The sequence below is a fragment of the Vombatus ursinus genome, unplaced genomic scaffold (assembly GCF_900497805.2).
Source record: "Vombatus ursinus unplaced genomic scaffold, bare-nosed wombat genome assembly UNPS02014820.1, whole genome shotgun sequence".
NCBI classification, from domain to species: Eukaryota; Metazoa; Chordata; class Mammalia; order Diprotodontia; family Vombatidae; genus Vombatus; species Vombatus ursinus.
Window position 1 is genome coordinate 18649411 of NW_020954598.1, and position 17000 is coordinate 18666410.

At 39.4% G+C, this 17000-nt stretch overlaps 1 protein-coding gene across 3 annotated transcripts in view; it reads right to left on the reverse strand.

Moving 5' to 3' along the window:
• The window catches only part of CCM2 (CCM2 scaffold protein), a 127819-nt gene that overhangs the window by 13823 nt on the left and 96996 nt on the right, over positions 1-17000 (reverse strand). For all 3 annotated transcript variants that reach the window (XM_027836908.1, XM_027836910.1, XM_027836909.1), the window contains exons 3-6: positions 14221-14304; positions 12566-12749; positions 6894-7030; positions 4750-4885 (exon numbers count right to left, since the gene is read on the reverse strand). In XM_027836908.1, coding sequence (XP_027692709.1) covers positions 4750-4885; positions 6894-7030; positions 12566-12749; positions 14221-14304 — 541 coding nt within the window. The remainder of the gene's footprint in view (positions 1-4749; positions 4886-6893; positions 7031-12565; positions 12750-14220; positions 14305-17000) is intronic.

The following is a 17000-nucleotide window of genomic DNA, read 5'->3' on the forward strand; positions in this document are numbered from 1 at the left end:
TCATATTAGCCATGTTGCAAAAAAAAAGGGGGGGCAAGAAAAATAAAGAAAGTAAAAAAAGTATGTTTCAATCTGCACTCAAGAGTTAATTAGTTCTCTTTCTGGAGATGGACTGAATTTTTCATCATGGGTCCTTTGGAATTGTCTTGGATCACAGTATTGATTAGAGTAGCTAAGTGTTTCATAGGTGACCATGGTTACAATACTGCTGTTATTATGTACAATGTTTTCCTGGTTCTGCTCACTTCACTTTGCAACAATTCAAGTAAGTCTTCTGGGGTTTTTCTGAAACCATTACCCTCATTATTTCTTATAGCACAATAGTATTCCATTACAATTATACACCACAACTTATTTAGCCATTCTCCAATTAATGGGCATCAGTCTCCAATTCTTTGCCACCACAGAAGAAGCAGCTATAAATATTTCTGCATTTATAGGTCCTTTCCCTTTTCCTTTCATCTCTTTGAGATACAGACCAAGTAATGGTATTGCTAGGTCAAAGGGTACACACAGTTTTATAGCCCTTTGAGAGAAGTTCCAAATTGTTCTCCAGATTGGTTGGACCAGTTCACAACTCCACCAACAGTGCATTAGCTACACTTCCAGTCCTATAAATTACTCTTCTTCATATACTTCTTACTGTTCTTCATACCTGGCACTTTATTTCCTACCTTCTACGCCTAGAACATGTTCCCTCTTTACTTCTACCTCTGAGAACTGCTAGTTTCCCTTAAGACTTAGCTGAAGTGCCACTTTCTACAAAAAGTCTTTGCTAAGTCCCCCACAGCTTCCAGTGTCCTCCCTTTCAAAATTATCTTCCATCTATTTCAAATGTATTTTATGTGAACATGTTGTTCCACCTGACAAAATACAAGCTGCTTGAGGGCAGGGGCTATTTCACTTTTGTATTTGTATCCTCAGCATATTGTCCCATGCTTGGCACACAGAAGGCTCTTAACAAATGCTGTGATGATTGAGATAGGAATCACATCCAATCAACAAGGGAATATAGTTTAGTGCCAAACTGAACACAATCAACCCTAAGTGCTGATCAGAGAAATTCAGAGAAGTAAAACAACATTATAGATAGTAACACTCAGGTCAAGCTTCAAGGAGGAGCTATGTCTTGACTGGTGCCTTTGAGGAAGTGTCAGAGAAGTCCACTAAAGGGATGTACAGTATGGGCAGGAGAAACAGCATGAACAACGTATGTTGGGGAACATGAGTGGATTTGAAGGGAAAGGCTAAGATAAAGTTATAAAAGAATTTAGACAAAGGGAAGGAGCTCACTAAAAATATCCTATTAGGAATTTCAGTGTTTAAGGAACAAACAAAAACTCAAACACAATTTAGAATTTATAAGTACTAAGTCCTTTTGATATTACCATTTTATAGGAAAAGGTAAAATGAAAACAACATTCCAGTTTTTATAGAGTCCTGGCATTTGAAGAAGGAAATAGGTCAGAAATCTTGGGCTTATTAGAACAAATTTCAAAAGGGCCCTTTGTTTTTATCTAACTCAACAGAAGACAGGGGATATCTCTCTTGTGACTCTACATTTCCTTCTATATTTCCCCCTCTAGATGACAGTACTGTAAGTAATTAATTCAATAGACTAGACAGATCCAGAAGCAAATGACCCCAATACCACAGTATTTAATAAACCCAAGAAAACTAACTACTGTGGTACTATTCAATAAGAAATGATGTGAAAAATGACATGGTTTATGCCATATGCCATAACAAGTTCTAAATGATTAGAACTTGTTAAATGATTAAGTGATCTGATTATAAAATATCACATCATAAGAAACTGGAAATCTGATAACCAAACCAGGGAACACAAGACACCCAACTTTTACTGTATAAATTTTTTTTTTTAAATCCCTTGTATGAACAAAATCAATACAACCAGAATAAACAGAATAAAAAGATAAAATTGAGTGGGAAAAAAAATCTTTGCATTATATTCAAGCTACGTAAGTAGTACACATAAATATGAGACTGAGTCATTCCCCAACAGATTAGTTGTCAAAAGATATGAAATTTTCAAAAGAACTGGAAACTATTCATGATATGAAAAAATGTTCCAAATCGCTAATAATAAGAGAAATGTAAATTAAAAGAACTGATATTTCACTTCACCCCTAAAAAAATGGCAAAGATGACACCTGATGGAGTTGACAGTCCAAGCCTTCTGGAAAACAATTTAGTATGATGCAGGAAAACTCACTAAACTGTTCACATCTTTTGACTCAGTGATCTCCCTCCTTGGTGGCATCCCCAGTGAGTTCAAGGATAGAAATGTTTCATGTATAAGGAAATATTCCACCTAGAACTTTTTTTTTCAGCTAGGCAATGGGGTTAAGTGACTTGCCCAGAGTCACACAGCTAGTAAGTGTTATGTGTCTGAAGCTGGATTTGAACGCAGGTCCTCCTGACTCCAGGGCTGGTGCGCTATCCTCTGTGCCACCTAGAACTTTCTGTGGTAGCAAAAAAGTAGAAACAAAGTGAATGTCCACCAAGTTGAAGATGTACTTCATTTTTATCACCCAGTCCAGTACCCTGACACAGACATCTACTGGCAAGGCTAAGACTATGAGACAGATAATGAACACCTTGAGAAAGGGAGGAGAATGATCTGAGGGCAAGTAGATAACATTTTTAGAAAATTTAGTTGAAATGTTTTCGGCATATAAGTAAATTTATTTCCCTCCCTAACAATTTTGTATTTATTTTGTGTGTATGTGTATAGGAAAATTCTCATTCCAATATATTCTAGTGAGGAAACAAATCATATAGATATAAATATCTACCTATATCTATATGACTTGGTTCATCATTAGAATGCAAGAGTAAGGATTGTCTCATTCTTTGTATACAAATACAAATCCCCAGCTCCTAGCACGGTGCATGGCACGTAACTTTTGAATTAAAATGTTTGTTACTTATTGATTTTTCAAAGCTTTACTGTTGCCTTTTTGTTTTTACACCATGGACATTTCCCCTTAGCTATTTCCATCTCTAAGCCTTTCCTTGTAATAAAGAAAAACAATAAATAATAGATTTTAAACAACTTTAGTAATGTCTGGTAATCTTTAAGTAGGTGATAAATTAGCAGACCTGAGATTCTGTGATGTCTGGCTTGGTCTTTTAGTACCCTGTAAGTAGTGGCTCTGTTCTAGAGGCATGTGAGTTTGTATTCTCATAGGGCTTGGACAGGGATTCCAAACATGGGAGCTACTGTGAACTTGATTTGTTTTTAAAAACAAACAAAAACAAACAGCCAAGATTTATAGAGCAATTAAAGGTTAGGAAAGCCCTTTACTGTTATCACCCTTGACTCTCAGTAACCACCAAGTGAGGCATGTGCTATTATTATAGCCTTTTTTCCAGTTGAGGAAATTGAGGCTGAGAGAGATTAAGTGATTTGTCCAGTTATATATAGCTAGTAACTGTCTGAGGCAGGATTTGAACTCAGTTTTCCCTGACTCTATATCCACCTATGCTTGCAAGAATGAAGAAAAACCTCAGATCCTGATTGTCCCAAAGGGAAAGCACTGCACCTGGTCCAAAATTTTAATAATTTCACTTGAGTCATTTCCCCAGTAGATAAGTCATCAAAGGATATGGAAGTTTTCAAAAGAAGAATTACAAGCCACCTGTAACCATATGAAAAGATGCCCCAAGTCATTAGTAAGAAGGAAATGCAAATTAAAGCAACTCTGAGGTTTCACCTCTCATCAAATTGGCAAAAATGACTACCCAATTATTCTGGAAAACAATGACAGCTAGGTGGCGCCATCGTGCACAGAGCACCAGGCCTGGAGTCTGGAAGACCTGAGCTCAAATCCAGCCTCAGATACTTTCTAACTATGGGCCTGTGGGCCCACCACCTCTCAGTCCCTTATCTACTTCCCAGGCTTTAGTGAATATAAAATGAAATAATAATTGTAAAGTGCTTTGGAAACTTTGAAGTACTACGTAAAAGCATGCTATTATGGTCTGAATGCCTTTCCTGGGGTGAATTAAGTCATCTTAGTAATTTTCCAGCCTACAAAGGATATATATCTCCCCTTTTACCTCCACTTCTCTCCCAGGCTCCCACACTCACCCCCCCCACCCCTACACAGGAGAGCAGGGCTATCCAGACAACCTTGTAATATTTTTGCTCCTGGTAGGCAAATCCTCCTTGCTTTACATCCCAAGCCTCTAGAAGCAAGAATCAAAACAATACTACCACTGTTGCTGGAATGGAGGTGAAAATCAACTGCCTCCTGGCCTTCTTCACAAACCCTGTGTCTCTCCAGGTAAGGCTCCTATTATTATATCCTGCCATTAGAATATAAGCTCTTCAAGAGGAGGAACTGTGTAACATTTGTATCTGCATCTCCACTGCCCAGCACATATTAGGGGCTTAATAAGTGCTATTCATTTATTCATTCATCACCACAAGTTTCTGCCTTGGTCAGATGAAACCCAACAGGCTAACAGTGTTCCCTTAAGAATGCTGATAAAATGGTTCCGCTTCTCTTTTGCTAGTGTCTTCTATTCCCCAAACCAGAGACCAATAATAGAGGGTTACTCTAATTCAGTGCTAAGACAGCCAAGGGGGTTTCTTTACGAGGGTCTGAATGTGAAGAAAGAAGACTCATTAAGAACAGTAAAGTCCCAGCCACAATGAAAACTAATCCAATGGGCAGTTCTCAGTCCCCCACAGATTGTCCTTCTCATTCAGCTACCTACCGCTGTGCAGGGACAGTTGGCGTGTGGGTGTGGAGGCCCCATCAAATATTGCTCGGTCTAAGAAGTCTATGGTGGACTCTGTGTAAACAATCTGGAAGACTTGGCTGAGCAGGGAGCAGAGTTCTTCTGCAGCCACCTGGAAACAGGGCAGAGACAGTTATTCAATTGGCTTCTTCCCCAAACACCCGTATGTGGTGACATGGGCAATACCACATGCAGACAACGTAGGGGGTGATATCTGCACTGCTTCCAGGATTTAATACCAGACTGATCCAAACAACCCCAGGGCTTCTTCCCACATGCCTTCAGGTCTGACATTCAAGGCCTTCTCTAGTCTGGCCCTAACACACCTTTCCAGTACCATCTCTCTGTTCCAGCCAAACTGATATACCTACTGTCCTCTGAACGCACCTTACTTTTCTTACCTTCACAATTTTTGTTCATGAGTCCACGAATGTCCTCCCTCTCCTCCACATCCTGCCCACCACTATGGTGCGGTTCCTGTTACCTCCTGGATGAAGCCTTCCTAAAGTGGGCTCTATGTTCACATCAATTATTATCTATACAATAATTCTCTGATTAATATTTTGTGACAGCTCATCTACTAGTGTCTTAAACTGTTTGAATCTTTTATTGCCATTTCACTTTTTTTTTTTTTTTTTTTTAGGCAATTGGGGTTAAGTGACTTGCCCAGAGTCACACAGCTAGTAAGTGGCAAGTGTTTGGTCTGAGGCCGGATTTGAACTCAGGTTCTCCTCACTTCAGGGCTGGTGCTCTATCCACTGCATCACCTAGCTGCCCCACCATTTCACACTCTTCACATTTTTATGTGTCATTGACTCTGCTAGATTGCTAACTCCCTTAGGTTGAGGATCATGCTTTATACTTCTTTGTATTTTCCACAGTGCCCAGGACTTGCAATAAATATGTGCTGATTTGATTTTATTCTTCATTAAAAACCCTAGCTTAGGGGTGTGGAACCTGCAGCCTCAAGGCCACATGTGGCCCTCTAGGTCCTCAGATTGCAGCCCTTTGACTGAATCCAAACTTCACAGAACAAATCTCCTTAGTGAAAAGGATTTGTTGTGTAAAACTTCGACTCAGTCAAAAGGCCGCACCCAAGCACCTGGAAGGCCACAGATTCCCCAGCCGGCCCTAGCTTTTAGATGCTCTGTTAGATTATTCAGGCTTTGGCTACCAGCAGGGGCCACTGAGAGTAGGAGCCAGTCACACTTCATCTCAGACTTAAAACTAAGGCTGAATTTCCCCCTTCATCCCCCCAAGTCATGAAGCTTAAAGTAAGGGGTTGGTTTGGTTAAAAACTATCCTTTCCTCAAAGCAGCAACCCTAATGGTCAACTACTCATTACATCACCACCTTACTGATATAGTAATTTTGACATTTGCAAAGCACCTTAATATTCTCTGATTTGTTTTTTGCAACAGTCCAGTTTCAGAGAGAGAGAGAGAAGGTAGTTATTCTCTTTCTCCCTCTTCCCATCTCTTCCTCATCCTCTCCCATGCTTTTATGGATATGGAAAGGGAAAAATGGAGTGGTTTATTGAATTGTTTATGGTCAGCTAGTTGTGGGGATCAGAATTTAGATTTCTAGACTTCCAGCCTTTTCCTACTACATCATGGGGAAGAGAAGAAGGGAAAGGGGATTAAAAAAATAAAAACAAGAAAAAAAGGGAGAATGTATTAAACTCACAAGGGGGCAAAATGGATTTAGGTTTTCAGAGAAATTAATTATACGGCATCTCCCTTATCCCACGGCCTGCCAGGAAAGTCACTGTCTAAATGCACACCTTCCTGAATAAAGCTCCTTCTCCCAAGACAAGTCATTATTTTACATATTTGTCCCTTTTAATGAAGTTATCAAAAACTACAGCCTGAAGTGAATGTGTGATGTGATCAGATGGTCTGCTGGAGATGTCAGCTTGGTCCTCTAGCCCATGGCATACAAATGGCACTGGTATGAGAGGGGAATAAAAAGAACAGTAAAGTACCTGGAGAACTGGAAAACTAAACATGGCACCATGTAGACACTACTATGTTGAGCTGTGATAAGACTTTTCTAATGATGAGCTGTCCATGCCAAAGGGGAAAGAGACCAAGTGAGCTTCCAGTTCCCTCCCATCTTACTTTGTTCTCTGTAGCCAGGATTACCAAGCAGCATGCTTCAACGGGCACCACTCCACTTTCAGACAGGGAGCCCGAGGTGAGGGTTTTGGAGCCTTCTGCACACAGGCTCTGGCTGGGGGAGATTCCAGGGTCCTGAGCTGAGAACACACAAATAATCCATGATTAATAAAGCCAAAAGGGGGAGGAAAAAGACATAAGCACTATTCCTGAGAAAGAAGAGTAGGCTGGAACTCTTCTATTCAAAACTAGGTTCTGAGGCCTTGAGATCACTAACTACAAAGTCAATACAAAATCTGCCTGCCTTCAAGGAGCTTACATTCTAATGGGAAAATACCACATATTCACAGAACAAATAAGTTAGTACATGATATATACAAAATAAAGACAACGAGATGGGAGAGTACTAACAATAAAGAGAATCAATAAACACTTCTTGAAGGAGGTAAGCTAAGCTCTCAAGGGAGCTAGAAATTCTAAGAGGTAGAGGAGAAGAGACAGAACATTCTAGGCATAGAGGTTGTATAAAAAAAGTTGTATTAATGAGGGCAAAAAACAGACAAAGTTGCATACAGTGATTAGGAATAACCTGTCATCCACTTGAAAGACAGCCTTGAGCTGTGATGACAAACTCAAATAGAAATGTAGTGGGGGGGGGCACTGAACCAACTGTACATAAGGATCCCATGGGCTACAAACTGACTTAGAAAATTATATATTAACATGATCCACCTTCTACTGTATTTTTATTTATTTTGTTAAATATTACCCAGTTACATTTTAATCTGATTTGGGCTACAAGCACAGGCAGGCTGCATGTCTAACACCTTTGGCATAGAGCTAAATTGTGAAGGATTTTATATGACAAAAGAATTTGCATTTTATTTTGCAGGCAGTAGGAAATTCAGTGAAGTTCCCTGAAAAGGGGAGTGATTTCTCATCTATAAAATGGGGATAATAATAGTAACTACCTCATTTTTTTGAGAGGTTTTTAAGAGGCTCAAATGAGATGTTTGTAAAGTGCTTGCAAACTTTATACTGTCATATAATTATTAGTAGTTATCATTATTGATGATCAATGGAGAAAGGGGAGCAATTCAATTAAATTCAACAATCATTTATTATGTACCTTCTGCACAAGAACTATGCTAGATGCTACAGATACAAAGGCAAAAATGAGACGGTCCTTGCCCTTGAAGAGCTTGCATTTTATCAGAAACAAGACCAACGATGCTGTCCACCTGAACCAAGGGCAGGAACTAGACACCAGAAAAGAGTTTATTATTCTTAGAAGCTCAGGTAGAACCAGCAGCAGAAGCAGGGACGGAACTAGGAAGCGAGCCAGAACCAAAGGTTCCTAAGTTCTAAGTTGCCTAGATCTAGACAAACCTGGGTCATTCCCTCACCTTAAAACAAACAAACAAACAAACAAACAAACAAACAAACCCCAAAACCCAAAACCTCTATGTTGCCAACCTGGAACAAAAGGTAGAAGAAGCAAGGAAAGCGAATTGCTATTGTGAATCTGATTCATACCAACAAGAAGATCTTGGTGCTAAATTGATAATGCTGGGAACCTTGGAGGCAAGCTCCTTCTCTGTCCTAGAAGGGCTGATAATGAAGGAAAAGAAAGCAGGGGACAAGTCTGACTACAAAACAAAAGGCACCCTGGATTCTGGGAGAAAAAAATTTCAAAGAATTCAGAACATGGGAGTAAGGTCCTATGGATTCAAATTCTACACGGGAAGTTAGCCCAGAAGAGACAGGAAGCTCTCGAGAATGAAGCTCTGAAGACACTAAGAGAATTACTCCAAATGAGGAAGAAAAGGAAGAACTGTCTAAAGAGACCAGTTAAAAGGACAAACAGAAGATGGAAGCAAGGGAGAGAATCCATACAGAACCGTGGTCCAATCCTTTAAGATTTGTGGGAGGAACGTTAACACTCGGCATGAACTAAGGCTGTCCAGAAATGCTAAGGACAACAAAACAAAGGATTTAAAAAACCCATATTGGGTGAAAGAAGAGACTCAAGGAAGGGGTTGGTCCCATGCTTGGGATGAATCATGTAATAACAAAGTTTTTTAAAGGGCAAAAGTACCCAACTCTTATTTTATAAAGGGACAGAATATAAATGGCCAATAAGGTATCTGCACCTAAAGGTAAGTCAAGAGAAAGGAAGGGAGCACCTAGCTGCCTCTGATGATTTCACAGCAAAGGCCCAGACAAACTTCACTCCAGGGTACTCAGAGTCAGGCAGGGTCAATGACCTCTGAAAGAACCCAGAGAGAAGTAGTCCAGGACTGGAGAAGGGCAAACGTTTTCTTAATTTTCAAGAGAGTCTGCAAAATAAATAACAACTTAGATTCCTGCAAAATTCTAAAACACAAGAGATGGTAATTGAACATTTAGAAATAGAAGAGGGAATCAGAAAAAGTTAGCTTGCAAAATGTTCCTAAAAGACAAGTCATGAAAGACTAACTTCATTTCCTTTTTGATAGAGTTACTCCACTAGGAAGATTAGGGGAATGCTGTAGAAAGAGTTTACCTAGACTTTAGCAAATAATCTGACAAAGTTTCACATATTGAGGAAAAGAGGAACAGGTGTGATCTAGACAAAGGTATAATAACTGGATTTGGAACTGGTTGAATGGCAGGTAGGTGGTGAAGTATATAGAGTGCTAGGCCTGGAGTTAGGAAGACCCAAGTTCAAATCCGGCCTGATACTTACTAGCTGTGTGACCCTGGGCAAGTCCCTTAACTCTGTTTGTTTCTTCATCTGTAAAAATGAGCTGGAAACAGAAATGGCAAACCACTCCAGTATCTTTGCCAAGAAAACCCCAAATGGGGTCATGAAGAGTCGGATACAACTAAAATGATGGAACAAGAAGAATGGCTCTACTCAAAGAACAGTCACTAACCATTTGATATCAATTTGGAAGAAGTACTCCAGGGATCTGTGCTTGACCTCGTCTTGTTTAGCATTTTTATCCATCACTTGGATAAGGGCACAGATGGCATGCTTATCAAATATTCACAAAGAACAATTCTGGGAGGGACAGTTCACACATTGGATGGCAAAGTCAGGATGCAAAAGTATCTCAACAGGATTGAACACTGAGTCAAATCTACTAAGATAAAATTTAATAAGGATAAATATAAAATTTTACATCTGGGCTCAAAAAGTTTTTTTCTCATGTATAATGAGGGTATATAATAGTTCATCTGAAGAAGTAGGATTTTAGTGGACTGCAAATTCAATAAAAGTCAACAGTGTGACATGGCAGCCAAAAAAAGCTAATGCAATCTTAGGTAACATTAAAAGAGCCACAGATTTGAGAAGTGGAAGTCACACTGTGCGCAGTTCTGGTTGTATGACATCTGGAATACTGTGTTTAGTTGTGGGTGTCACCTTTTAGGAAGGACACTGATGAAAGAGGAAGAGAGTATCCAGATGAGAGGAATTTGGACAGTGAAGGGTCTTGAGATCATGCTATGTGAGGAGGAATGGTTTAAGGAACTGGGGATGTGTAGCCTGGACAAGAATAAGGGGTGGCGGGGCAGCTAGGTGTCACAGTGGATAGAGCACTGGCCCTGGAGTCAGGAGGACCTAAGTTCAAATCTAGCCTCAGACACCTGACACTAACTAGCTGTATGACCCTGGGCAAGTCACTTAACCCCACTGCCTAGCCAAAAAAAAAAACCCCAAAACAAAACAAACAAACAAACAACAAGAATAAGGGGTGATATGATGGCTGGCTTCAAGTATATGAAAGACTACCATATGGAAGGGGGACTAGACTTACAATGCCTGGCCTCAGAGGCACAACTAAGAACAAAGGGTCAACATTTTAAAGGTAGATTTAAAATGGATGTTAAAAAAAAAACAAAAACCCAAAACCTTCCCTGCACTTCAAGTTATCCAAAAGTGGAATGAGCTGTATCAACAGGCAGCCATTTTTCATGCATTACATACTTCAAAGAGTGTTTTAGAAGAGATTCTTGGTTCAGATCCTGGTTGCTCTAGGTCTCTGAAGCCCCTCCCAATTCTGAGATTCTCCTCTTTCCCAGTCTTTTGCTGCATCATCTGTCTCTGTCCTGGGCTGCCTTCTTGTTCTACTCTGTATTCTCACGCTAGGTGACCTTTTCAGCTCTCAGGGGTTTAATGATCATCTCTACGCAAAAATGTCAGAGAAATAACATGGGGTAGTGGATATAGAGCTGGTTTCAGAGCCCAGAAAATCTGGATGAAAGCTCTGACACAAGCTGTCTGTGTGACCGTGGGCAAGTCACTTCACCTCCCCTCAATACTCTCGGCAACTCTCAAAGACAACAGGTTACAGAGAAGTTGACAGTATAATAATAAGGTGCATGTTTAGTATACTAACCAAAACTAGTGAAGGAGCTTAAACCTGATCATAACCTCCATTTTTTGTTGTCTCTTGTTTATCTGATGTTGTCTAATGAAGACCTACACCTCACTTTCACTTTGTTTTTTGCCACCTTTATTCTTTAGGCAGTTTCAACTGATAACTGAACATGTACGGCCAGGATTTCATAATTTGGTAATTTGCTTTAAGATGTGGTCTCCAAGAACATATAGGGTTTAAAAATGTGGAATGCCTCTACTGAGAGAGGGATAATAAAATGGAATAAAAGAAATTCCTTCACTGTTAAATGAAAAGCATTCCCTGGGGTCTATTCTTGCAGAAAAGGATAGAATGAGGAGGGAGCTTTTGGGGCAAGTTAATGAAGGAGAAAGTGGGCCATCCTCCACTGCAAAAGATATGATAAATAAAGACTAAGAACAAAAAGTGCATTTGATGCACAGAACAGAAAGGCCAAATCACAAGGTTGCAATTTCTAGTGGCTTACTCCATAAACCATCCCAACTTTATCCTTAAGACCACAATAGCCTTCACCATAGGTAGACCAATACATCAGGCCAGATTATTCTCCTGTGACCATATAAGACAGTCAGTGATCTTACAGCTCAAATAGTATGTCATGAGAAGACTTATAACAAAAGCCCATATGTCCCAAATGCATAGTAAATCTGAAGTTTTAAAGAAAATAACTCAGGGACAAAACTCTATGTCACCCTAAACCCCTAAGATAATCTTCCTTCAGCAGTGCACACTGGCACTGTTATGGCTTAAGAGGTTTGAATTCACTGGTTTAAAGCCACTCTGATAAGAACCCTTTGGAAGGAAATAGGCTTCAGGGTCAATCTCAGTCTAAAGAGGTAACTGGTCCAGAAGCAGGGTCTAGTTACTTCCAGCAACATAAATTGAGAACTATGGATGAGCAAAGTATCACATTAACCTTGATTAAGTATTATTTAATAAGGTTTCTTTCATCTTTAATTCCAATTGTATTCAAAACAGTGGCTGGGGTCTACAAAAGGTAGACAGCTGAAATGCAGCGCTTAAGTTTACTATGCTGTAAGGACAGGATAAGATTAGTCAGTGTCCCAGTACAGACGAATAAGGTTCCTATCTTAGTGGCAGTCTAAGATTTCACAGTTCTAACAAACCCTCAAAATAATGCCAAGAAAGCTATCAATATAGTTTTAACATGTGTTAAGGTTTCATATGCACTTGAGAGAATAAAGAACAGAGGGTGAAACAGGAGGCTTTTGCCCAAGGATCACCATTTAAACCTGGTTCTGAAAGTACCTGTTTTCAGCACCACTAGGTGCGATGAATCATCCCGGATGTAGGAAACTGCTGCAATGTCATGGATGGGAACCCTGAGTATGATGTCTTCTCCATCTCTCCACACCAGCTTTATGTTGTAGGCAGAGAGACTGATCACAGCATCGTGTTCCTGGGTCAGGTGCCCAGGGAGCTGATGTGCCCTCTGAAAGAAAACCACGAGCCATCAGAAAATGGAGGTTCTTCTGCCTTGGTTATAGGCCAAAAAGTCTGAACCTCTTCTCCAAGGAAGAATTCTATATGTAAGAGGTGACATTATACATTCATGTGACTTGATCTTTTTAAGCAAACATATGAGAACTTCTACATCCAAATGAGTTTCATTCTTTTCAAAGTATTCCTCCCGAGGGAGGCAATGCCTTAAATCTAACAATAGTGCTCCTTGTCAAAATACTTTTTTTCACTTCTTCTTTTTGAACTTATTATCTTGAGAGCCTGTGGCCATTTGCTTTTAATAATATTAATGGATGGAATATCATCCATTAAAGGCAGATTTGATTTTTTGAAATAGAAAAGTAATTTGGGACCAAGTCTAATGAATAAGAGGAAAGCAGGGATAGATAGTTACTGTTCTCAAATTTCTTGCGGCCTTTTCCCTGGATCTCTCCCTTGAACTTACAACAGTCTATTCTTTATAATAGTTTATATACACATTTCATATATATATATACACACATATATACATACATATATATATGTGTGTATGTATATATGAAATGTATATATCTTTGTATCATCAGTTCCTAGCACAGTGCCTCACATATGGCAGATACTAGAATGGTTGAATTGTCAAATCATTACATGACCACAAAGAAAAGAAACTAATTTTCTTGTGTGCTTACTAAACTAGCACTGAGGGCAATAAGTAACGGCAGCATCCACAGTATGTGTGTTGCCTCCCAAAGTGGATATTTTGAAGCATAAAATTCATTTGTGTATGTAAGTTCTAGTGTATGTGGGTTTTTTTTTCCTTAGGTGCACATCAGATATAACATACCTGGCATAATGACAAAGACATAAAAACTACTGAGGATTTCTACCCAATGCATTATGTGGGGGGAGAGGAAACGAGGAACGCCTAGAATGCTGCACGTGGCCAACACATTTCTTTCAGCCTAAAATCTCCTTAAGGAAAAGGATGTAGTTACATTAGACATAAGTCACTAGCTATATACAATTAGAGCTTCTGCTCTAAGATGAAATAAGCTAAATTACAACCATTCCTATTGTGGCCAATGGCCATCAAAGGACCATTCTCACCCCAAGCCCTCTTCTGCCTAAGGTGGGAAGGAAGAGGCAGTGCAGTACATCAATTAAAAAAAAAAAAAAAAGAAAGAGAAAGAGTTTATTCAGATCTTGGAGGGCAGTTCTATTTGGTGACAACTGTGATGACCTTTGGCATCATCGCCTATCTTCAACTTGACCACAGTTAACGAGTATATCCATTATGGAAAATATGCCTAAATCTTTAAAAACCTCTTCTTATCAAAGTCTCCATTTTAGCAATTAATGATGGTTTATTCTCAATGATTCTAAATTAGGTTATCTATCTTCCTTGTGTGGGGAGAATCAAAGGACTAATATAGGCTTTAAGATTACAGTAAGATGGTACTCACCTTTGCATTATCTATGAAATGCAGAATTTCAGTCCGACTGGAGGGATTCAGGTATCCTGGGACTGATGTTAATTGGCCTAAATACTGAAACAGAAAAAGGAACTTCTTTTACTCCATACTATATTAAGAACACATATAAAGAGTCTCCTTCTACAAGTAACTAAAAACAGAGCTTCTTAATGGCACAAAAATACAATTTAGTAACAAAACAACAGTAGAATATGGTAATGGACAAAAGAGGAAAGGAGGAGATTTTTTTCATTCAATGAATTAACAAAGCATTCCCAGTCCCAGGAATGGTGGCACTTAGTACACCTACCAAAATTCTGTGTGAACAGTGACTGTTTTCTTACATTTGAAACTACATCTTGGGGCAGGTAGGTGGCGCAGTAGATAGAGCACCAGCCCTGCAGTCAGGAGGACCTGAGTTCAAATTCGACCTCAGACACTTGCTAGCTGTGTGACCCTGGGCAAGTTACTTAACCCCAATTGCCTTAAAAAGGAAAAAAAGAAAAAGAAAAAAATGAAACTACATCTCAATATGCAATGACATCAAACGCTAAGGCAACATACCTCTCAAAACTTCACAAGCTTAACAGAACTTGTTGCATTGTGGATTTCTTAAAAAAGATAAACAAAGATAGCCTTCCTATAATCGAGCCCCTAGGTCATTATAAGAGAACCTGATAGGTGGTACAGTGGACAGAAGCTGGATCTGGAGTCAGGAAGACATGAGTTCACATCTGTTCAAATCTGAGTTCAAAGCTAGACACTAGCTGTGTGACCCTGGGCAAGTCACTTAACCTCTGTCTACCTCAGTTTCTTCATCTGTAAAATGGGGATAACAATATCACCTACCTTCCAGGGTTGTTGTGAGGATCAAATGTGATATATATAAAGTGCTTGGTGGGGCAGCTAGGTGGCACAGTTGATAGAGCACCAGCCCTGGAGTCAAGAGGACCTGAGTTCAAATTTGGCCTCAGACATATCATTAGCTGTGTGACTCTGGGCAAGTCATTTAACCCCCAACTGCTTCACCCAAAAAAAAAAAAAATCTATGTGTTAAAGTCCATTCAAAAACCAAAGTTTAAAAAAAAAAAACCCACCAAACAAACCAAAACCAAAGTAGACGCTCACACCTGCTGCCCTCAAACACACTAGCAGTTATGTCAGGGTTAGGTCTAGTAGTTTGTTGCTCTTTGTGATTTTCACTGCTTTTCTGGCTTAAAGATTATAGCAATGGCCCTATTGTGTAGTCTCCAGAACAGTTTTATTCATTTCAGCAAACACATACTAAATATTTACTAAGGGCAAAGCCCTGTGGAGGTTACGGGCATGCCACAGCACAAATGAATACGGTACTGTATTCTGTTTTGGGCACCACAATTTTTAAAAGATACTGGTAAACTGAAGAATGTCCAGAATGGTGAAAGGCCTCGAGCCCATGACATACACATATGAGGATATGATGAAGGAACTGGGCACATTTAGTCTTGAGAAAAGAAGACTTTAGGTTGCGAGGTGTTGAAGGGCTATCATATGGGAGAGGAATGAAGACTTATTTTGTTTGGCCTCAGAGGGATGAACAGGAATAATGGGTGTGAGTTGCAAAGAGGCAAATTTAGGTTTGATGTCAGGAAAAATTTTCTAACAATCAGCACTACCAAAGAGAGAATGGATGGCTTCTGGGGGTGCTGTGCTCAGGGGGTACAAAGGATAAAGTACTTGGCTGAGGAGTCAGGAAGACTCTGACCCCAAATACGTACTAGCCACTTAACCTCTGTCTGCCTCAGGTTTTTCCTTTGTAAAAGGAGGATCATAACATCACCTACTTAATAGGGTTATTTTGAGGATCAAATGAGATAATATTGGTAAAAAGCTTACTAGCACAGTACCTGGCACATAACAGATGCTTAATCAATCCTTCTTCCCTCCCCTCTTCTTGGAGGTCTTTGAGCAATGGCTAGAGGATCACTTGTTTGGTGTGGTATAGTGGGAATTCCTTTTGTATATGAGTAGGATTAGATGTTGCTGAGGTCCCCTTTAACTCAAATTCTGTGATTACATAAAATGAAAAAGCTTTTGCACAAACAAAATTAATGTGGCTAAAATAAGAAGGGAAGGTTAACTGGGGAAAAAATTCTGGAAAGCAGTTTGGAACTATACCCCAAAAGCTACTAAGTTGGGAAATAACCTAAAGAAATCAAAGAGAGGAAGGACCTATATGTAAAAAAATCTTCATAGCAGCACTTTTTATTGTAGCAAATAATTGGAAATTAGGGGGGTACCTATCAATTGGCTTTGGCTGAACAAATTATGGCATAGAGAAGTAATGAAATATCACTGGGCAATCAGAAATGACAAAAAAGATGGATTCACAGAAACTTTCAAATACATCTATGGATGGAAGCAGAATGAAGAGAGCGGAAGCAGGCAAACACTCTAAATAATGAAAGAAAAATAGCTCTGAAAGAGTCAAGAACTGTGAGCAATGAAGTGACTAACCATGACTCCAGAAGCTTGGTGAGGAAAATGAGGAAGTATGCTTCTCACATCTTGACAGAGAGATGATAGACCAGAGGTATAGGACGAGACCTATATTTTAAAATATACTCCTTTGATGGATCTGTTCTGCTGAACTATGCTTATGATGAATAGTTTAAAAAAATTTTTGTGTGAGAGGAATTATGGGGGAGGGGGTTGATAATGATGTATCTCCCTGTGCAAATAAAGAAATAAGAAAAGAAAAGAAAGGAAAGAATATCCAATATTTTGAAAAA